We start from the raw sequence: 23494 nt of genomic DNA, 5'->3' as shown, positions 1-23494 counted from the left end.
CTTATCCCCATTCTATCCCCACTCACCATTCTCCATCCCATCCATTTCTCCATTCTCAACTCCATCCTAATCCCCATCCCATCCCACTCCTCATTCACCATTCCCCATCCCATTCTTAACCCCATCCCATTCCTCATCCCATTTCTCCATTCTCATCCCTATCCTAATTCCCATTCTATCCCATTCCTCATTTCTCATTCCCCATCCCATTCCATTTCATCCCATCCTAATCCTACCCCATTCCTAATTCCTCATCCCATTTCTCCATTCTCATCCCCATCCTAACCCCCATCCCATTCCTCATTCACCATCCCATCCCATCCCTCCATTCTCATCCCCTTCCCATCCTATCCCTCCATTCTCATCCCCACCCTAATCCCCATCCTATCCCATTCCTCATTTCTCATTCCCTATCCCATCCCATTTCATCCCATCCTAATCCCCATCCCATCCCTCTCCTCATTCACCATTCCCCATCCCATTCTTATCCCCATCCCATCTCTCCATTCTCATCCCCATCCCATCCCATCTCATCCCTCATTCCATCCCATTGTAATCCCCATCCCATCCCATTTCTCCATTCTCATCCCCATCATAATCCCCATCCCATTTTATCCCATCCCATTCCCCATCCCATCCATTTCTCCATTCTCATCACATCCCATTCCCATTCCCCATCCCCTCCAGAAAACTGGTGATTCCACTCCCTGACTGGGAGCCCTTCCTCACCAATCCATGCCCAAACTGGAACCAATTAACCCCTTAATGACCGTGTGGAGGCAGAGGGAGCTGGGGTGCATTCCCAACCTTCCCCCGGGAATTCTGTGGCTCAGCCATGGATTTACTGCCTGTGCTCCATTATCCCCGATCAATAGAACAGTTATTACTTAATGGGCTAAAATTGTCATTCTGAGGGCCCAGATCTGCCTGTTCTGGCACTGCTAATTGGTGGGGGGCTTAATGAAAATGCAAATCCAGGCCCATTAATCAAACAATTATTTGGGAACCACGAGACAGCCGGCGCTGAACCTAATTAAGAAATAAACAAAGTTAATCAGCGAGCAGAAAACATTTACTAATCAGAGAGGTAGGCTGTGAGCAAGAAATACCAGGCAATCATTTATTAAACATTCCCAAACCTCCTCCTCTCCATAATAACCCGAAATTCTGGCTTCCAGGAAGGCCCATCCTGGGTTTATTACAGCATTTGTTCTGCTTTAGGGTCCGCTGGGTACTGCAGAACAGAAACTTATTACTCTGCCAGAAGAATAATTGCATCAATTTCAAATAATAGGGCCAGGGCCCCTTTGGGGACAGGGGGTGGCACCTGATCCTAGGGCTGTTTGGGTTTAATTATTGGCATTTAGAGCTCCAAAGTTAATTCTGATAAAAATAGAAGGATTGCAACGACACCTAAAGATGGAGCTGGTGACATTTCCTTTCCTGGAAAACCTGCTTGTCTGGGATAAATGGGAATATTCACTCTGAACTTCCTCCTGCCCAGTGCCACTTTCCGTCATCTCCAATATTTCCAAAAATAGGAAAAGCTCCAGGTCCCTAAGCTGCTTTGCAGTTTCCCCTTTGACCCTGCAGCAGGGCTGGGATGTTCCCGGGAACATTTATCCATAAATCTGTGGCTGGGCAGGATGCTGCTGCTCCCATCTCATTCCTGCTCCTTTCCACCTTCAGGAAGAAGAGGGATGGGGCTGGAATTGGGGAAGGTGGGAGGAGACCCCAGCCTTGATACCCCCAAACCCCCCAGCACTCATCACAACCTCTTTTTCTTGTCTTTTTCCAGAGCCACAATTAAGCTCATTCTCCCCCCGGCCAGGCTCAGCAGCTGTTTATCCAAAACCTCCATCATTACGTTAATGATTCTCAGCAAATTATTTTACCCACAGCCTGGCTCATCTCTAAAATGGAGCAGGAATGTCAGCAGCTCCATCAGGAGAGATGGACACCAGAACCACGGGATAATCAGTCCATTATCCCCCCTTGGATATCCCTTAAATAAATGTGCAGCATTCCAGGTGCTGCTCCCAATCCCAGCTCCATTGGTGCAGGAACAGATCTATCGAGGTGTGGAGATGGTTTTGGTCTCCATCCATCCATCCATCCATCCATCCATCCATCCATCCATCCATCCATCCATCCATCCATCCATCCATCCATCCATCCATCGTTGCAGAAGAAACAAACTTCTTCCCACCTCAAAGGCGCTGTTAGGATTCGGATGAAGAAGTTGATGCTGACCAGACAGAATCCTGTGTTTGAATGGAATTTCCACATCAGGTATGAGGTGTATGAATATGCAACAGGCTGTTGCTTTTAAGGGTTAATCCTTTGTTAAAATGTGTCCTTTTTCGGGGTCATGAAAAAGAAAGAAAGGTACCTGCCCAGAAAAAGGTACCTGGATGTCCGTATTTGCATTTATTGTCTCATATTGTCCTAATTCCATTTGTCCAAATCATTATCACTCTAATTGTATTACTATTTTTTACAACCATTTTATTACTACTAAACTTTCAAAATTTTAAAAACAAGTGATTGGCGTGCAGGGGTTGGGAAAAGGCAGAGTGACCCCCACCTGTGTCCCACCAGCAGGTTCCCTCCCCCTCAGCCCCGGGATGATTTCCAGGGCACCCACGCCATGCCCGGGTCATTTTTCAAACAATTAAAGATAACGAGGCCCGAGCGCGGCTCATGTTTCAGCGTTAACGCCGCTGCCAAATATCATCACGTCAGCGGCGCTTGTAAAACAAAGGAGATCGATAAGATTCCCACTCCAGGGTTATCCTGGAGCACTGGAGCCTGCCAGCTCCTCTGAGCCCTTCCCAAGGATCTGCTGGGCTTTATTTCCCATTTTTCCCAGGTTTGGTGAAAAACCCCAATCGCTTGTTTTTAAAATTTTTAACGTTTAATAGTAATAAAATGGTTATTAAAATAGTAATGCAATTAGAGTGATAATAATTTGGACAATTTGAATTAGGACAATATGAGACAATAAATACAAAGAGTTATGGACATCCAGGTACCTTTTTCTGGGCAGCAAAAAAGGACCCCCCGTTAACAGAGGATTAACCCCTTAGAAACAACAGCCTGTTGCATATTCATACACCTCATGCATGATGCATAAATTCCATTCAAACGCAGGATTCTGTCTGGTCAGCATCAACTTCTTCCTCTGAATCCCAACAGCGCCTTCGAGATGGGAAGAAGTTCATTTCTTCTGCTAAGACGGCAATAAATTCTCTTTCTCTGAAAGATTTAGATGTCCTGCGGCTGCTATCTCGCTGCAAGCCCTTTCTGTTAAACAAAGCATCTTACATAGCATCGTTTCTATTTTAACATTGTTTATAACCTAAAACTATATTTAATGCAGTACTTAAGAGAGTTAATACAGCATCACTTTCTAACACAACACATATAATATTCATTTTAATATTTGCAAAAGCCAATCATAAAATACATGCGTTTTTCACACCCCAGAAAAAATTTGGGTTGGAAGGGAAATTAAAATTCACCCCATTCCTCCCTCCTGTTGTTTTCCACTGTCCCAGGTTGCCCCAACACCACCCTGAGCCCTTGCAGTGATGAAAGGAATGCATTTTCCAGGGGTATAACCTACCTTAATTACACCTGGCAGAGCAGCTTTTCCCTCAGGCAGGTTTTCATTCCCGCTTTTCCTGCAGGTTTCCAAAGCCTTGTTCCCCTGAAAAACTTTCCAGCTGCTCCATCACAGCCAATTTGCAAGGCCAAGACATTGAAAACACCCCGGGAGCAGCTGGGGACGAAAGGTGTGAGCTCCAGCCAGGTGAGAGCTCCTGGAAACTCATCCTTTGGGAGAGTTTTGGAGATAAGGCAGGGCCTGAATTCCCCCTCTGGAAGCGCCACCTGCCTTTACAAAGGAGCAGGAATCACACGGAGCTGAATAACTCGGGTTTTGAAAGGAAAATACTCTTTGTTGGAGGCTGAATAAAGCGCTGATTTGCCGAGGCTCTGGAGATCTTGGCTGTGGCACTCAGGGTTTCCATGACAGGGCTCTTATCAGGGTGATACCGATCAGCTGGCCCCTAATTAACGATGCTGACCCTCATCAGGGGACAAAGAGGAGTGACAGAGACACCAGCGAATTTCTCAGACTCCTTCCCTCTCAAATTCGGCCCATCCTGTTTGCAAACACCCCCAAGGCTTCTCAGTGGCAATTCCCTTTGACCCGAACTAAATTAAATTTTCTTTTTTCTCCTTTTTGTCTGTCACAGCTTTTATTCCCTTTTTGTTCAGGCAGCTTTTGAAAGGAGTTTGTGGGGATTTTTTTCCCAGCAAACCTGAGAAATCCGTTATCTCTGCGGCCCTAATGGATTCAGGGAGCTGCTCAGATCTCTGAAGGCAGAAAATTCAGTTTTCCAGCCTCATTCCAGCTGCTCCGTCCAGCATCCTGGCATCCTGATCTTTGGTAAGGGGCTTGCTTTTATTGCCCAGCATTCCCAAAATGTCCCCAAAGGAGGTGTGGCTGTGTCCCCACACTGAGGGTGCAGCACCTGCTGCTCCCCAGCTCCATCCTGCTCCTGCCAGACCCATTTTCCACTCCCAGATGATCATAACCCACCTGGATTCCAGCAAAAAGGAATTTTCCAGCTCTTGGTTCAGCAGCAGGATGGGAAGGGCTGGATGCACATGACAGGGAGTGGGAGAGGGACTGATCCCCTTCCCACCCCTGCTGGGAATAACATCCCAGCTAAACATCCCAGTTTAAACCCATTCCCTGTGTCCTGCTCTTTGAAATGCATCCCCAGGAACAGCTGAGGTGAGCTCAGCACCACAGCCAGGCTGGGATGGAGTGGGGTTGGCTGGAAAACAGCAAAATCATGAAAGCAAAGCCAGGGGATGATGGGAGCAGGGTGGAAAATTTGGATTTTTGTGCTTGTTTCTAATGAAATACCACTATCCCCGTTGGGCAGCACGGGCAGGTGCACAAATTATCCCAGTTAAGTGGGAGAGTGGCATTGAGACAATTCCTGTGTGCTGGAGATCCCATCCCATCCCCAGGTGCATCCCTCACTCTGACTCCATCTCCTGGGCTCTCTCCCAGTACAAACCAGTCACCGTTGTGCCCATTTAATATTTAAGCTGGGCTTAATCAGATTCCCTTTCCTTTTCCAATTCCCTTCCCATTTTCCCATGCTTGGAGTGTGGAGTCTGTTGGAATCTGGGATTTATGGCAGCTGCTCACCACTCCTCTCTCCAACTGCCGTAAGTTACACTCCCATTCTGCTGCTTTCAATAAAAAAAATAAATTAAAAAAAAAATCTGATATTTACTGTCTGGATTCTCCTTTCCAAAAAAAGTCAGGAAATTCTCAAACCACTCAAACACAGCTCTAAATTTCACTGGCACGGGAAGAGCTGAGCATCCCCTGGGGGTCCCCACTGGCCTCTCCCACTCCAGATCCAACATTCCCCCTGTGGAATAAACATCCCAAAACTCAGATTTTTTTTCCCCCCAGGAAAATCTTACGGCCTCTCCAGATGGCAGCAAGACCCTCAGCACTGCAGTGGCCAGCAGCCCAGAGGAGGGGTGGGAACAGAACCATTTATTGGAGGCTGATGAGATGAAAGCCATTGATCCCAGCTCCTAATTACATTGTTATCTCTGCCCTGGGAGATAAAGAGATTTCTTTCTCCCTGCTGGCTTTTGGAAAAGCGGATAGAGGAGGGATTTATTTATTTGAGCTCCTCTGTTTTTTAAGTGAAATGTTAAAGAGGAAATGCTTGGTTTATTTATTTTAATTTTTTCCTCCCAGGAGGTGGGAAGCCAGGGAAGGTTTCTGTCCTGCTCCTGATGCCCCAGGATCAGGCAGGAGATGAGGAGAGCTCCATAAAATAGAATTTTAAATTAATTATGCCACAGGAAACAATCAGCTGCCCCGGGTCCTGGCAGCTGCTGAAGGTGCTGCTGCCATCCCCGTTTCCCAGCCCCTGGAGGAAGAACAAACTGGAATTGATTTCCCAACCACTGCAAATTCCTGCTCCTGCCTGGCCTGGCCAGCACCAGGATGAGAATCCAAATTTTGACTGCTCCGAAGATGCAAATCCAACGAGCACAGGAGGAAAGGGGCTGGGAGAGCAGAATGGTTCTGATGTGCTGAGGTGGAATTAAAACTGGGGAGCCGCCTACAGAAGCAGGAGACTCAAAGGATGGTCCTGAACGAGCCAAATTTGCAATTCCTCCTGGAGAGGCTGAGAAGAAAATGGGAGGAGAAACAGGAATTAGAGGGAATAAATGTTCCTCTCTTATTCCCATGGATTTGAGCAGAATTCCTCTTTGGAATAATTTCCCATGCAGGAAATCACAACAACCATGGCTGGTTCTGCCTCATCCACAAACACCACAGCACCTTCATCCCAGAGGATCCTCATCCCAATCTTCATCTCTGGAATCCATCTCTTCAGATGGATGGTCCCTGCTGGGACCTCCTGGGTTGGATTTCTTGGCTGGGAGGTCTTGGATGGCACTGGAATTCCTCTCCTGGGATTTCTCTGCTGGAAATGGAAAAGAGGATGAAAAATCAATGCGGAGAACACAACGCTGGAAAACAAAACTATAAAAAGAAGTTAAAGCTCAGTTTTAAGGCTGCTGGGAAGGTTTTTCCCAGAGGACAAAGCCTCAACTCTTCCCTGCCGCTGAAGGTTTGAGCGGCACGAGGAGCGATTGCCCCAAAAAATCCCGAATTCCTGAAAATATCGGGACATCCTTGCGGCACATCCTCCCTGCTCCATGCCTGGAGCTCCAGTGACATCTGCTGCCGTCTCCGGGCATCGCCACCGGCCCGGTGTTTGCAGGGGTCCCAGGACGAGGGAAGAGACGAGAATCTTGACTCCGTGTTTCAGAAGGCTGATTTATTATTTTTATTTATATATTTATATATTATATTATATTATATTATATTATATTATATTATATTATATTATATTATATTATATTATATTATATTATATTATATTATATTATATTATATTATATTATGTTATATATATAATATAAAATAAATTTTATATAATAAATATATAAATTAATAAATATTAATTATAAATATTTATAAATTGAATTAATATTTATAAATAAATTAAATATTATTTATAATAAATTACTATTACTATTAATAAATTAAATATATTTAGTGTTATTTATTATATGCTATTTATTATATACTAATAATTTATTCATTCATTTATTATATTTTTATTTATTATATACTAAAAGTATTTTATTATAGTTTTTATTGTTTATTATTTACTAAAATATTTATTATTTACTATTTATTATATACTAAAACTACTTAAAGAAAGAAAAAGCATTTCATCAGAAGGCTAGCAAAGGAAAAGAATGGAATGATATTAAAATCTTGTGACTGACAAGAGTGCTGACACAGCTGGACTGTGATTGGCCATTAATTAAAAACAACCACATGAGACCAATCACAGATCCACCTGTTGCATTCCACAGCAGCAGATAATTATTGATTACATTTTGTTCCTGAGGCCTCTCAGCATCTCAGGAGAAAAAAAGTCCTGGCAAAGGGATTTTTTATAAAATATGTCCATGACACCCACCAGCCCTGCCCTGGGAATTGAGCCTAAAAATGTCCCAATAAAAGGAAATAGAAGGATAGAAATAAAAGGAAATAGAAGCATATAAATAAAAGGAAATAAATAAAAGTAAATCCTTTCTTGGTTGGAGCTGCCACTCCCCAAGGGAGGAGCTCCTGCTCCCCAAACTGGGGGTGAGAGGGAACTGGGAAGGAAAAAATTCTCCCAGCACCATTCCTGCTTTTCCTCAGGGCTTTCACTCCCAGGCACCAAGCAAGGGGACCCCATGGATGATTTAAACCTGCACTACTTTACCGAGGATATTCCCAAACCCAGGAATTCCTGTTACCCCAAGCCAGGATCTCCCTCCCAACCACCCCAAACTTCTCAACATCTCCAGCCCAACCCAATTCCAGCAGCCCCAACCCGCCAGGAATTCCCAGAACCAGCCCCTTTGTCCACCCCACGAGGTTCCTGTTCCCACAGGCAATGAAAGAAGCCAAAAATCTGTAATTTTTTTTTTGTTCTTTTCCAATAGTCTCACTTTATTAGATACCACATCAAGAGAGGATGTTGTGCTGCATGCAGCGGAAGACTGGAGTATTTCTAATTCCTGTGTAAGGTTTTCTTTTTCTCTTTAACAGTTGTAAACTGATATTTGGCTGTAAAATCACTGCATGCGAGTCTGAATGCAAACAGCAGTAGAAGAGGCTTTTAATTTTCTTTTTTTTTCTTTTTTTTTTCATTTGTTTGTTTTTCACCATTCCCAATCCATAGGTGCATGCTTTATTTACAACAAAAAGAACTCATTCAAGGCAGGAATAACCATCAGAAAAACTGAGAAGAGGAGGGGGCAGAGACCAGGGCTGTGGTTTTGCACATTACTGAGGAGATTGGCAAGTTGCACTTGATTTTTGGAGGTGCAAATAGATGATCTGAGTATCCTTTTCCCAAAGAAAGCAGGCTGAACAGGGAATGGGAATACAGGATGGGAAAAGGGTAACCTCGAGTGAGTTGTTCTGCACATACAAAGGAGGCTGGGCTGCTGCAGGACTGGGAGAAATTAAGGAATTGCTTAAATAATGATTTTTAAAGTTTTTTTTACCCTCAGCCACATATTTCCCCAGCACAGCTCCGTGCCCAAGGGCTGCTCTGGGTACGAACAGGAATTTTTTGGGCCAGGTCCATCCCTCTGGAAAGGGTGGTGGCAGCTTGGAGTCATTAAGGTTGAAAAAGGCAGAATCCAACCATTGATCCTGGATCCCACCATCCCACAGCTCAGCTGGGCCTGGAGCAGGGAGGTTTCAGCACGGGGTGCAGAGGGGAACAGTCCAAAAAAAATGGAATTGTTTCAGTCTGGTCCTAGCTCAGGGATGCCACCGTGACTGGCACAAAAATTCCGTGAAAAAGAGGAAAATTTCCAGGTATCCTCTTCCATTCCACCCCAAGAACCATCAAATCACCTGGGGTGATGGAAGAGGATTCCCAGTTCTGGCTGGACCCTCTGGGATGGGTTGGGTTGGCTTTTCCCACCTGGAGATCCAAGGAGGGAGGGAAACCTGTGCCAGGCTGGGGTTTGTGTCACCCAGGGCTGGGGACACTCAGGGCACCTCAGCAAGTTCTGCTAGGGCTGGGCGGAGATAAAGAAAATACCAGGAAAACCAGAATTCATCCAACTCAAAGAGAGAGCAGCAGCAGCAGAGGGTGCAAGGGGGATCAGGGGGGAGGTTTCACACACCATGCTCAGTGTGACAAAAAATTCCATATATTCCATTAGTGCTTAGTGTGCTCCTATCCACAGGGCCTGGGGTGTTCCAGAGCCAGGGAAAGGTTCCAGAGCCAGGGAAAGGTTCCAGAGCCCAGCAGCAGCAGCAGAGAGTCTGTGCTCTCCTGCTGTCCAGACCAGATCCAACAGCTCCAGGCCATCCTTAAAGTGCAGACTGAGGGGTTCTTGTGCAGAAAACTGGGGAAAACGAAAGGAAACCAAACCAAAACAACCCAAGTTTGGAAGATCTCAGATTGTTCCAGCTAATTCCAGGAGCTGTGGAGGTTTAAAGCAAAAATCCTTGCACACATCAGGGGTTTGGGGGGAAGGAGCAGCTCCCTCAGCTTCCCTCCTGAGGAACCGAAAATCCTTGGGAGCAGGAGGGGTCTGAGGGGACCTAGGACCCCTTCAGGGCTCGGCCAGTCACTACTACACAGCTCAGGGGTGAGGAGGAGGTAGTCACAACCCTAAAACACAGCTGGGCTCCTACAGCAGCGGAGCCCCCAATTTCCTTGGGCGAAAGCACAAAAACCAACCCAAACCTGCTCCCCTGCGAGCACAGAGCTCCCTAAACCCTCCTTGTCGCTGTCATGGTGTTGGTGGTGGATCTTCTCAGCAAAGGATGTGCCACAACATTGCTCAGGTGGGCCAGAGCAGAGGTGAAGCTCAAGCAGGACTCGCAGGATGACTCCGGTGACACCGGATTTTTTGGCCTAACCACGACGACACGGACACCAGGCGAACGGTGACACCCACACCAAAGCCAAGGAGCTTTTTTCCTTATTGCAACTGAGGTATTGAGATCACACAAGCGAGGACAGGCTGATGCTCCCTCCCAAGCCCAGCACTCCCATCTCCTCCACGGGGAGACGCGAGGAGCGGAGGCTGGAGGGACACGGAGCGTCAGAAACGCGACGGGAACGGAGAGAGAGGGGGGAACAGTCAGGAGGGAACTATTGCTTGCCAAAATTACACACCAGGAGAACTCAACAGCCTCCCTCCCCCAGCTGAAAATAAATAAAGGAGAATAGAAAAGATCTGGGGGAGTTTCCAGTGGAGGGGGTTTGGAGGAAGAGGAGGAGGACCGTGGGATCAGAGGCTGTAGCAAGGCGTGGCTGCGCTGGAAGACGGGACACCAGGGACAATCGGGGACATTGGGGACATCAGGGACCTACAGGGGTGTGGCAGAGGGCAGGGAGGGCTGGGCAGAGGCTCCCTTTAATCACTGGCCACGTGGTTCTCATTCTGCAGGGTGTGCCAGCGCTCTATCTTCTTGTCCTTGTTCTTCAAGCACTCGTACCAGTGTTTCAAGCGCTCGCCCTTGGCCGTGATTCCCAGCTGGCAACCGCCTGGGGAGAGGGGAGAAGAGCAGAGTTTGTATCCACAGGTGGTGCTGTCATGGATGTATTTTATGAAAAAAATCTTTTTGCTAAGAATTTTTTTTCTCTTGAGAAGCTCAGAGGCTTTAGAAACAAAACATAAATAAAAATTATCTACTGTTGTGGAATGAAACAGGTGCATTTTTGTTTGGTCTTATGTGGTTGTTTTTAATTAATGGTCAATCACAGTCCAGCTGTCTCAGACTCTCTGGTTAGTGACAAGATTTTATTATTTTTTTTTCTTTTCTAGCCTTCTGATGAAATCTTTCTTTCTATTCTTTTAGTATAGATATAGATATATATATACTGTTATTAGTATAGACATATATAGAAATTATATATATAAAATTTTCTTTTAATATAATATATATAATAAAATAATAAATCAGCCTTCTGAAACATGGAGTCAAGATTCTCATCTCTTCCCATGTCAAGATTGCCTTGCAAATTCAACATTTAGTGAACCCTGAGTGAAGAACATTGCCACATTTGGTGACCTCCAGTAAGTGGCATTGATTATCCCCTCATGGAATCATAACCACAGTGGTGCTGATGTGCCAGGAAATCCTGCCATGGGCACACACCTCACACCTTGCAACGTTTTTCCATCTCTTGGCTCAAAAATCTAATGGAAACACCTGGAGATGCTTTTCCTGCCCAAAAGATGCTGGAGGCGGGGCAGTGTAGGGGTGCACCCACCAGATTCCATCATCCCACCAGGGCAGGTGACCCAGGACCCCCCTGACATCCAGCAAACCCCATTCCAGGCACCAAACCCTGCCCCAGAGGGCAGAGCCTGCCTCCCAGCTCAAGGCTCACCAATGTAGTCATTCGATTTCCCAATGTCGTAATCCCAGACGGAAATGTCCAGGGATTTCTTGGCCAGGTCGCTGTGTTTGATGTCATAGAAGAACTCCTGCAGAAAGGAAAACACACCCTAAAAGCTGTGGTAATTAATGTAATTAATGAAGGAAAAATGCTCCTTCCCTGTGGCACCTCTTTTCCAGGGCTGAGCTCACCCTTTGCACCTACGTGAGCCCTTTCCAGCTGTCGCATCAAAGCAGCACCAGTGGAGAATTTCCAGTTTCCACCCCCAGGAATGCTGATCCCACCCACATCCCCAGCTGGGATGCAGGGAGCTTTCAGGGTGTGTGGTGCTGCCATGGCAAAGTCATTCCCAAAAATATTCCTGGGCACAGGAGTGGGAAAGGAGCTTGAGCAAAGAGCCAAAGCTTGGGGAGTTTGTCTTCCACCTCCTCCACTCAACACAGCACTCAGTGAATTGATTTAATAATATAAAAAATATCCATCCATACCTCATTAAATTCAGGATTCAGCGTTTTCTTCTTTATCTGTGTCTTGTGCTTGGCCTTTTTTCCCATGTCAGGTTTCAGCCAACTGGGGGCAACAGAAAACAGCTCAAAATTCAAGGGCAAGAACAGTGGGAGTTCATAAGCTTAAAAAGTGAGCTTCTGGGCTGGAAGAGATTTATTTAGAGCCAGTCTCTCCTCCCACCTTCCAGAGGATGTGGGAAAAGTGTGGGGCTGGGGCTGTGCAGCCTGGCTGCAGATCCAGAACTCAATTTAGGGCTGGGATTAATTAGATCACTGATTTAAAAATATAAAGCCGCCATCTTCTGCTTCTGGAAATGGAAAATGCAACATATTAAGAGAGAATGGGAAGGGAAGCTGCTCAGCTCTACTGAGCTACAAAAAGATGAGCAGAATATGTTCAACATGAGAGTCACTGAATGAGTTTTAGCGAGAATAGAGGTTTTTTCTGAAGGCAAAGGAAAAAAAACAGGAATGGCTACAGGGATTTCTCTGTGGTGCAGCTCATGAGGTTGGGATAAAAACCCCACAGGATTCCCAGGAGCCATGTGGGTTTATGGGGCAGCAAGCAGGGCACAGAGGGACGTGGAGCCAACTCTGTCCTGCAGCCAGGGTTGGTCAGAGTTGGAGAGAAGGATTCCCTTTCCTCCAGCTTCCACTGTCCCAGGAGTCCCACCATGCCCTTGGTGAGTCACGGGTGGGAATCCCACACCTATGGATCCCAGGGAAGTTGGAAACTGGAAGTTGGCACCAGCCCCAAACCCATCCCACATCCCCCACGTGCCCTCTGCTTGCAGACACAAGGTGATCAGTCAAAGCTTGGACTCCTGAAGTCTTTTCCAGCCTTTAACAATTCTGGAATTCTCCATGAGGCAACCACAGAGATCTGGGCACTTGGAGAGCCACAGACCCAAGGGTTGGGCCAACACCACCCGCAGTGGGGACACCACCAGAGGTGAAGCTCCAGCAGGACCTTCAGGATGACACCGGTGACACCGGGTTTGCCCTGAATTCCCTTAATTTGCTCCAGAGGAAGGAAAGCGGGCAGTTCCAGCCCAGAACCACCCCCGGTGACTCACAGCTTGACGAAGGGATCCGAGTATCCGTTGGCGTCCATGGCCGCCAGGTGCACGCAGCGCACGATGCCCACGATGAGCCCGCCCTGCTGGGTGCTGTACATCAGGGACACCAGGATCTTCCCGCGCTCTTCCACGTCCCCGCCGCGATCCACCTGCGGGAGGAGCCGCCAAAAGCGCATCACGGATGCGTTTTATGGAAAAATCCTTTCGTTAGGATGTTATTCTCCCTAAAAGCTGAGAGGCCTCGGAAAGGAAATGTAAATAATGATTATCTGCTGCTGTGCAATGCAACAGGTGGATCTGTGATTGGTCTCGTGTGGTTGTTTTTAATTAATGGCCAATCACAACCCAGCTGTGTCAGGACTCTGGTCAGTCACAAGATTTTATTATCATCCCATTTCTTTTCCTTTCAAGCCTTCTGATTAAATCCTTTTTTCTATTCTTTTAGTATAGTTTTAGTATATAATTTTCTTTTAATATAAGATATATAATAAAATAATAAATCAGTCAAGATTCTCATCTCTTCCCTCGTCCTGGGACCCCTGCAAACACCACCACAGGTGTGGGTGTCAAATGTGGTAATAAAGTTTCCTTCCTCACACCTCTTCTCTGGCTCATCTGTTTGAAACCTCAGCCATGTCATGGGCTGGAAATGACCTGCTGTAAGTTAAGATCACAGCTATGGATCCTGGTGGGAAGGACTTGTAATCTTTTTTAATAGCATCTACCAGACCGGGGCCCTGATCTTGGTTGAGGCCTCTAGACCCCAACCTAGGCTTAAGGTAGTAAAAATAATAACATTACACCTAGTATTCATGTCATGGGAGCAGATATTTTGCCTTAATTTTTACTTCTCCTTGCCAAGCTTCCGTCAGATCAGAGTGCAGTTTTCAGAGTCAAGTTTTCAGTCAGGTTTTTTTTTTGTTTGTTTTAAATTAATTTGGTGTTCTATGAGACAGAGCAGACTGCGTTATAATTTATGTCACCTATGTGTTTTAATAATAATTTATGTCAGACTGTGTTTTAATTATAATTTATGTCACCTATGTGTGTGTATATATATAATTATTTATTTATTTTTATTGTGGGTTATTATTGCCTATTTGATAATTCCAGTCATAACAAACGTGCAGCAAACAAAACATTAAGGTCAGAGCTGCTTTTGAACATTACATTTTCCTAATTTTTCTCTTTCTCCCTTGGTCTCTTTCAGTTACTTCCCTCCAAAGCCATCTCTTGTGCCAAGGAACCTCTCTTGCATCAGGAGGGAAAATTTGGCGTGGAGGAGAAGGGATGGGATGGATATCAAGGAATGTGGGATTGCTGGGACAGGGGGACAATGGGGTTGTACACAAGGGATGGTGGAAGGGACATGGATGGAGCTTGTGCTGCTCCAAGGACTCACCTCCTCCTCGTACAGAGCCATCCCACGGGACGCACCGGTCGTTCCGGCACGCTTCGTCTGGGGTGGGAAAGGGACAAGGAGAATGCCATGAATGACTTGGAGAGGCACCATCCCACAGCAAAAAACACCCTGGGAATGCATGCAGCCCAGCTCCTGGAAGAGCCTCAGGAATCTCCATCTGCTCCATCAATCCCCATCCCAGTGGATACAACGGAGGACAAAGCAACCTGTGCCCTCCTCCACGGTGACATCCATCCCCAAGGGCTGGCAATGCCAACAGGAGCAGGCCCTGGAGTCACTTCCCATGGATTCCCACCAGGCTCTCATCTCCTGGCCTTGGAATATCACATCAGCCCAGGCACAGGTGGGAATGCAACTCTTAAAGGTGCCAGGGAAGTCAGGCACCTCCAGCCCATCCCTGCATCCCTCAGGTGCCATTTCCAATGGGAACAGAAGGGATTTTCACGGACACTCACTGGTATTACTCTCTCCAGGCAGATGTTGAAGTTCTTCTTCTGGTTGGCTTTGAGTTTTTTCAAGGCAACTCTGGTTTCTCCAATGAACTCGTTGTGGCCAAATTTGTCCTCGTCACACACGGAGATCCTGGAGGGAAGAGGGGAAAGGGAACATCAACCAGGCTGGAGCAGTGCCTGACTCCAGAGCCAAACCCATCCCTGCAGGGGCACTGCTGGGGGGAGGGAAAAACAAAACAAAATCCCCCAAACCCACCCTTGATGTGGATTTCCTCTGAACAACAGCCATCAACCCCCAAATTTCTGTCTTGATTAAAAAAAAAAAAAGAAAAAAAATCAACATTTTTAATATTTGCTTTGTGATGGGGCAAGAAATCAAGAGGTGGAAGTTTTCTGAGGGGGGAAAGAGCCATAAATTTTAAGAGATATAAATATAGACCTTTTTTTCTGGGTTATTGTCAAATCAGCAGAGACACATATCTCTATGATGATAAAAATGATAGCATAATCAATGATTTACTATTAAATTACAAGGTCAACATGCCAGTTCTCCTGTCTTCAAACAACCATCCAGATGACCAAACTCACGTTGATTTTAACCCAAATCTGCATTTCTCACAGCCCTAACCCTCCCTGCACTCCTGGGGGTGGTGCTGTGGGTGAGGACACCCCAAACCCAACCCCGTGGCACCCCCGGGCTCCTGCTGGCCTTGCCTGAGGGTTTTCCTCTGCATGTCCTCGTCGGTGATGCCGTGGTACACCAGGGTCTCGTTCCACACCGGGTTCCGAGTGTTGCGCAGCGTCTTCGTCCTCAGCTTGTTGGACTGTGGGGTCGCACAAACACAGGGGAATCAGTGGGAGTTCAGGGTTTCTCCCCTGAAGATTCCCTCCCAGGTGTGTCAGTCACCTCTCCTTTCCCCTCCCAGGGTCTGTCAACCCTGGAATTCCAGAAGGGATTGGCAGATTCAAAAGATGCCTTCTGCTCCTGGGGGGCATTTGGCCATCCAGGTGTCCTTTGTCCCTTTGTCCCTCCCCTCCTGTCCCTGCTTGGTGGCTCCCTACCCCTTCCCTGCCCCTCTCCCCAGGTTAAAAGGAAACACAAGGTCCAGGAGTTCTGTTGGAGCTGTTGCTGCTTTCAGAGGCCTGTGGGCCAGAATAAAGCTCTGGATCCAAACCCTCCATCAGAACCGACTCCTTTCCTTCACCATCCCCTTAAAGCTTCTCTGGCAGAGGGAAACCTGAGGAGCAGCCCCTGTTACGGGGGGAAGCTCCATCCCAGCACCACCAGAGCTCCTGCAGGCCTGGACTTGTCCCCACGGGCCCAGCTGCAGCACCCAGCCAGCCCAAAGTGTCTGAGGGGTGAAACACCACAAACTCAGCCAGCCCAAAGTGTCTGAGGGGTGAAACACCACACACCCAGCCAGCCCAAAGTGTCTGTGGGGTGAAACACCACACACCCAGCCAGCCCAAAGTGTCTGTGGGGTGAAACACCACAAACTCAGCCAGCCCAAAGTGTCTGTGGGGTGAAACACCACACACCCAGCCAGGCAAAAATGGGGTGAAACACCACACACCCAGCCGGCCCAAAGTGTCTGAGGGGTGAAACACCACACACCCAGCCAGCCCAAAGTGTCTGTGGGGTGAAACACCACACACCCAGCCAGCCAAAAGTGTCTGTGGGGTGAAACACCGCAGAGCCACTGCTTGGTTCAGTACCAAGGGCCAGACAAGCCAAGGCACGTCCTGTCCACAATATTGGTGGTACCAATACCCCAGGATTCCTCCCTGCCCAAATCCCACCTCCTGGCAGGGGTGCCCCATCACAGCTTGCACAGGTGAGCTCTCAGGGAGGATCAAGGTGGAATTTTGCACAAGCATCAGGAATTTGGTGACATGTGGTGGCCAGGAGAGACTGGGTTTTGTCACTCCCTGGGGTTTGTTCCCTCAAGGAGAGGGGAAAAGGTGCCCAGGGCAGGATGTGGGGTATCAGGCCACAGCTCTCATGGTCTAAAGGAAGGGACAGTGAGGGATTGAGGAGCTGTTACTTTCCTTGAGTGTCTTTCACAGCCGCACATTCAAAATTTAAAATAAAATTAAAATAAATATCAGCAAATGAGAGCAGCAGAAATCAAAGTCATTCCCAACATCACACCTGGATTTCCTCTGAACAATACCAATACCCCATGCATAAAGCAAGGCTGTAAAATCAATCCAATGATTTTATTATCAGTTTTCCCCTGGTTTTAGTCCTGGTTCCTCTGAGCAAAACTCTGCTGCACCCTCCAAGCAAAGAGCCAGCACTGCTGGTGCTCATTCCTTCCTCAAAATTTGCCCACCCAGATCAGCTCAGCTGGGCTGGGGAGGGACATTCCCAGGAATTTCCATGATGAGACAGACTTTCCCCCACAGTTCTCTCCCCACAGCTCCAAAAAGAACGTGCTGCAGCTTCCAAGCAAATGGATAATTCCAACCCTGGGCATAATTAGATTTTTTGGGCAGATGTTTTGTGATGCATTAACAGCAATGCCTCCTCTGGAGATTCCTTCCATTCCTGAGCAGATTCCTGCCTGCAGGATGAGCTGTTCCTCGGGTCTGGGAGAGCATCTGGGAGCATCCTCCCTGTTCAGAGACACCCCCAGGGAAAACAGCAGCAAGCAGAGAAATCAACAGGGAAAATCTGATCTGATTTGAGAAACCTCTGCTCCATCCCCAGCACCAAACCTGTCAGAGCCTCACCTTGCTGGCTCCAGGCAGGAGGTGCAGCTTCACATAGGGATCAGCCAGGCCATTGGAATCCATTGGTTTTAAGCCCTAAAAAATGATAAAGGAATCATAGAGTGTGAATCCTCCTTCAGCAAAGAGAAAAATCTGCTCATGAAAAACACAGAGAGAAAATGTGTTCAGTGACCCAGGATCCTCTGCCCTGAGCAGCTGTGGGTGCCAGGATGTGTTGAACCAACCCATCCTGGAAAAATCAGCATTGTAGAATCACAGAATGGTTTGGGTTGGAAGAGACCTCAAATATCACCAAATCCCACCCCTGCCACAAGCAGGAACATCTTCCACTATCCCAGGCTGCTCCAAACCCTGTCCAACCTGGCCTGGGACACTCCCAGGGATGGGGCAGCCACAGTTCCTCTGTGAGGACTGTTCCAGGGCATCACCACTCCCACAGATCTCTTGGATCCACACAAGGAAAAGCCCCCCAACCCTCCCCAGCCAGGAGCAGCTGTGCCTGGAGCCTCCCAAGGGAGCAGCCTCTGCCAGCAGCCACATGGCTGCCTTCCCATTGCACCAGAGAAACTGGCAGCCAGATGGATTTAAATCAGGAAAAACAGGGGGAAAAGAGGAGCTCTTGCCTTGGCCTTGATGAGGGTGCAGTGCAGGGAGCTGTTGTCCTGGTCGTAGAGCAGGCTGAACTCCAGAGCTCCCAGCGTGGCTGACAGCGAGGGAAGAGGAGGAGGAAACAACCTCATTAAAAGCCCAGCCAATAACTGCATTTAATCATCCCCGATTAGTAATAATTAGAAAGATTTGCGGGTCAAATGTAAAAGCTGTTTAATGCAGTGACACTGTGTTGGCAGCGGCCAAAGCGCCACAAATCCAGGCGGATTTGGGAACTCTGCACAGCCCAGGGAGAGCAGCCTGGGGCTCTGGAGCTGACTCCAGGCAGAGGAGGAGTAACCCTACCAACCCTTCCCACAGCAATTCCACCCTGGATGACCCTGAGGAGATGCTCCAGCTTGGGCTCAGCACCTGGCTCCTCTCTTGGCTCCCTGGAAACCATCTCAGGCTCGTGCTCCTTCATCCCAGGGATGAAGAGCAGGCACAGAGGGCATCAGCTGCTCCAATCCAAGCACCTGATCAGCAGCTCTTCTCACCCAGGATGTTCTACCGCAGATCCTCCCCATCAAACTGCCACCCATCATTCCCCAAGGACTTTCCCTGCTAGACACCAACCCGAGTCACACCCACCCTCCTCCAAATCCCACACTTCCCAAAGAATCTCCCTCCCTTCCCGGGTACATACTGCCTTCATCCGAGTCGTAGCTGTTGGCATCCTCCTCCTCCTCCTCTCGGGGCTGCTGCTGCCTCTGCGGAGCTGGGGCTGCAGGCTGGGGCTGGCTGGGGGCAGGGGGCTGCCAGCCCGGCCTGTCCTCTCTGCCGGGGGGCGCAGCCAAGCCCCCTCCCCGCTCCTCCCTGGCAGCTCCACGGGCCGGCTCTGGGGGGCTCGCTGCGGGAGGGGGGACCCTGTTAGCGCCCAGCCCGCGGCGCCCCCCAGACCCCACAGCCAGCCCGGGGTTACCTTGTCTGTCCGGGAAGCGGGCAGGACCCCCGGGACCTGGCCTTGCTGCTGCTGCTGCTGCTGGGGACAGAGGTGGCATCAGCGCCTGGGACATCCCCTGGTGGCTTCAGCCCGTGGGGTGTCCCCAGGGACAGAACCGTTGGTCACACTCCCATCCCAATCCCATCCCATCCCAACCCCATCCCAATCCCACCTGTGGGTGCTGCCGCTGCCGGGGCAGATCCAGCGGTGGCTGCAGCGGTGGCCGGCGGGGGTGGCCGCTGGCCTTGCACGGAGTTGGTTCTCTTCACACCTGCAAGGACAGGGGACAATCAGCAGAGAGCACCCGCAGATGGCTCCAGGCGTTGTGTCCATCCATCTGTCCGTCCAGGGATGCAGGAGCAGCATCACTCTCACCGGGGCTCCTGCTGACGCCGCTCTCAGCGTAGTCCCGGCTGTCGCTGTCCCCAGCGGTGTCCTCGCTGCCACACGGACCCGGCCGGCCCTCGGCCACTCTGCGGCTCCCCCGGGCGGCCGCTGTGCCCTCGGTGCCTGCAGGGAGAGGGAGGAAGGAGCAGTGAGGCCGGAAAAGCGAGCTGCCATCCCTGGCCTGGGTGCCAGCAGCAGGGGGATGTCGCAGACATCTTTCATGAAAAATCCTTTTCTTGGGATTTTTCCTCGCGAGAAGCTGGGAGGCCTCAGGAAGTGAATGTAAACATTGATTATCTGCTGCTGTGGAATGCAACAGGTGGATCTGTGATTGGTCTCATGTTGGTTGTTTTTAATTAATGGCCAATCACAGTCCAGCTGTCTCAGACAGAGAGCCGAGCCACAAACCTTTGTTATCATTCTTTCTTATTCAATTCTTAGCTAGCCTTCTGATGAAACCTTTCTTCTATTCTTTTAGTATAGTTTTAATGTAATATATATCACAAAATAATAAATCAAGCCTTCTGAAACATGAGTCAGATCTTTGTCTCTTCCTTCATCCCAAGACACCATCACAGGGGGACAATGGGTACAGCCACTGCAGCAGGAGGGCTCTGCACCATCAACCCTGCACTCAGGAAATCCCCAAGGACACGGAAAAACAAGGCCTGAGGTATCCATCACCATCCTCAGAACCCATCACAAACAAACCCCTGATGGCACCACAGCTCCACATTCCATTTGAGGGGTGAATCCTATTTTCCTTCAGCCGATCATCTCCCATTTGTTAAGCAGACAGCCGTGGCAGCTGCCTGTGCCTCTCCCTTCCATCACCAGCAGTCCCAGCGGATCCATCGCAGCCCGACGCTCCGGGGTGATGGATGGCGACCCCGCGGACGTGACGGAAAAGGTCCCGGCGCTCACCTGGCTGCTGCTGGAGACGCCAGGGATAAATCTTTGCAGTGACATAAATGGGCTGTTTCTCCTTGGCTGGGCTCTCAGGGTCACCGGGCGCGAGGACAAAGCAACAGATTGTGGCGGGGAAAAAGGAGGAGGGAGAGAGGGGAAAAACACCGGGAATGCTGAAGAGCAGGGACAGGGGGGGAATGAGCAGCCAGGAGCAGGAGCCCCGTGGTGCAGAGAGAGCCGTGCAATAAATAATTTTCTGAGGGAGCTGTAGGAAGATCATGGGCACGGCAGGAGCATGCTGAGCACCAGGAGGGACGGGCGGAGCTGGCAAAGCATTCCCGACTCCAGGAGCAGTCCGGATTAATAAAAGCTGCCCTTGGGGCTGGGAGGTTTGCTAGGGGAGCGATTAAATTGTCTTAAGTGCTTCCCCCAGCTGCTGCTGCATGGGAAGAGGGAGATCATCAGTTGGGGCATCAGAACTTGTGCTAAAGGAAGGATGGGATAGAGAGGACCATTCCAGGTGGGAACTGTCCCCTCAGCCCCTCTTTGCCTCTTCCATGGAGCCAAGGAAGAGAAGAATTTGCAGCCACTGCACTGCTCCCACTTTAATTATTGCCCAAATGAGGAGCAGACGGTGTTGGAGGGGGATCAGGGATCCTAATCCCCTTGGCATCCCATGTGGAAGTGTGAAAATGGGGGCTGTTACTCAAAATGAACTCCCAGGGAGAACTTCTCACTCTCCACATCTCCTGGACGGGACCCACATGGGGTTTGGGCTCTTCTCCCAGGCAAGAATCAACAGGACAAGAGGAAATGGCCTCAAGTTGTGCCTGGGGAGGTTTAGGTTGGATATTCGGGAAAATGTCTTCACTGGGAGGATTGTCCAACCCTGACACCACTGCCCAGGAGTCCCCATCCCTGTGGGGGGATTTAACAGCACCGTGCATGTGGCCCTTGGGGACATGGGTCAGTGGTGGCCTTGGCAGTGCTGGAGGAATGGTTGAACTCCATGAGCTTTGAGAGCTCTTCCAAACTGAACGATTCCACCACTGGAAGTGCCGGAGGGTGCAAGGAACAACCAGAACAAGCCACTGCTGCACCGTGCACAGCACAAGGCTGGGCTGCTCCATCCCCCACCAACCTCTTCAACTTTCCTCAGGAGGTTTTCCAAGGATTTCTGGTTAAATAACCAGAAAAAAAACCCCAAACCCCACCTGCCCCTCCCAGCAGGACCCACCACCCACAGAGGCGGCTCCGGCTCAGCCCCGGCGTGTGCAGGAGGTGGGGAAGCCCTGGAATAACCCTGGAATAACCCGGACCCCCGCAGGGTGGGCGGCAGCAGCAGCAAGGAGCGATCCTGCTGCAGCATCCCCAGGGAAACTGGGCAGGAAAACGCCTTGGGAGGAGAAGGAGGCAGGCACAGGGCTCAGCACAGGGAGGGGACAAAGGCCGGTGCTTACCCTCGGTGTCCTCAGCATCCGCCTGGCCTTGGGGGCACAAACAGAGTGAGAGGGGGTGAAGCTGCAGCTCACGCACCCCCATCCCCATCCCAGGATGCCCTGCCACCGTTTTCCTAGATTTCCCTATTTTTTGAAGGCTTCCCCATCACCACATCCCAACCCAGGCACTGCCCAAACTCTCAGCAGGGCCCTGATCCCCACCCGGGGCTGTTTCGTTTGAGGATGTCCTGCAACCCCATCTGTCACAGACATCTTTTCATTAAAAATCTTTTCCTTAGGATTTTTTCTTTCTGAGAAGCTGAGAGGCCTCAGGAACAAAATGTAACCAATGGTTATCTGCTGCTGCGGAATGCAACAGGTGCATCTGTGATTTGTCTCATGTGGATGTTTGGAATTAATGGCCAATCACGGCACAGCTGGCTCTCTCTCTGTCCGAGCCACATGTTTGTTATTCATTCCATTCTATTCTTAGCTTAGCCAGCCTTCTGAGATGAAACCATTTCTTTTTCTTTTAGTGTAGTTTTAATGTAATATACATAATAAAATAGTAAATCAAGCTTTCTGAAACGTGGAGTCAAATTCTCGTCTCTTCCCTCAGCCTGAGACCCCTGTGACCACCATCACACCCATCCACTCCCACCTGGATAAAACCTGGATCAAATACCTCCAATCTCCACCCCCTTTAGGACACAGGCAGCAGCCACACAACTGCTCTGGATGCCTTTCCCCCAGAATTTTCCCCTGCTGAGGATGGGAAGGAGCTCAGAGCCTCGCTGGCAGTGCTGGGGGGCAGCCCCTGCTGTCACCTACCTCGGGTGGGTGCCCGGGAGGGGAGTTTGGGGTCGGGGGCGGGCGGCTCGGCCGGGCGGGGCTCGCTCGGGGTCTGGGGTCCCTTCTTGCTGATGGGCATCGGCTGTGGCAGCATCTGCTTGGGCAAACCCTTGAAGAACCAGGCACCGGAGCGTTTCCACACCTGTGGGAAGAGGGTCAGGCCTCTCAGGGCTTCATACCACCGTGGTCCTCCTCCAGTGACCCCACACCCCCACCCTGCAGCCCATCTTACTAATTAATTAATCAATTAACTCACAACAGTTCCTTGGAGCCCCGAAGCTCTGTTTTCATGAAATAAAACATAATTTTATGTAGAAAACAAAACCATCCTGTAAGAACCATGCTCGAACGGCCGCTGGGTGAGACTGGAGGCCCCTGGGAGGTGAGTCGGGTCTGCCTTGGAGGTGTGGGGTGGGGACAGAGGGGGCAGGGGCCACACTCACCTCCCGCTGCTCGCTGCAGATCTTGCAGAGCCAGATGGCCTGGGGCCTGCTGTTGGTGGTCTGCACCCCGCACTTGGTGCACACATTCTGTGGGCGAAACAAAGATCTGAGTGACA

The 23494-nt window shown here is 49.4% G+C and overlaps 1 protein-coding gene across 6 annotated transcripts in view; it reads right to left on the bottom strand.

The window, feature by feature from the left end:
• Window positions 1-8102: 8102 nt before the first annotated feature.
• The window catches only part of RPH3A (rabphilin 3A), a 32614-nt gene continuing 17222 nt past the window's right edge, over window positions 8103-23494 (bottom strand). For 2 of the 6 annotated variants that reach the window (XM_059485314.1, XM_059485315.1), the window contains exons 6-21: window positions 23379-23465; window positions 22915-23077; window positions 22105-22131; window positions 19724-19858; window positions 19521-19619; window positions 19328-19387; window positions 19052-19255; window positions 18381-18460; window positions 17758-17832; window positions 15736-15845; window positions 15025-15151; window positions 14549-14605; window positions 13144-13295; window positions 12050-12131; window positions 11553-11649; window positions 8103-10703 (exon numbers count right to left, since the gene is read on the bottom strand). In XM_059485314.1, coding sequence (XP_059341297.1) covers window positions 10573-10703; window positions 11553-11649; window positions 12050-12131; window positions 13144-13295; window positions 14549-14605; window positions 15025-15151; window positions 15736-15845; window positions 17758-17832; window positions 18381-18460; window positions 19052-19255; window positions 19328-19387; window positions 19521-19619; window positions 19724-19858; window positions 22105-22131; window positions 22915-23077; window positions 23379-23465 — 1686 coding nt within the window. In that variant the 3' untranslated portion in view covers window positions 8103-10572. The remainder of the gene's footprint in view (window positions 10704-11552; window positions 11650-12049; window positions 12132-13143; window positions 13296-14548; window positions 14606-15024; window positions 15152-15735; window positions 15846-17757; window positions 17833-18380; window positions 18461-19051; window positions 19256-19327; window positions 19388-19520; window positions 19620-19723; window positions 19859-22104; window positions 22132-22914; window positions 23078-23378; window positions 23466-23494) is intronic. The other 4 variants (XM_059485317.1, XM_059485318.1, XM_059485320.1 and 1 more) reach the window with 4 other exon arrangements.

The sequence above is a fragment of the Ammospiza nelsoni genome, chromosome 18 (genome assembly GCF_027579445.1).
Source record: "Ammospiza nelsoni isolate bAmmNel1 chromosome 18, bAmmNel1.pri, whole genome shotgun sequence".
NCBI lineage: Eukaryota > Metazoa > Chordata > Aves > Passeriformes > Passerellidae > Ammospiza > Ammospiza nelsoni.
This window is presented reverse-complemented; position numbering and strand designations above follow the sequence as displayed.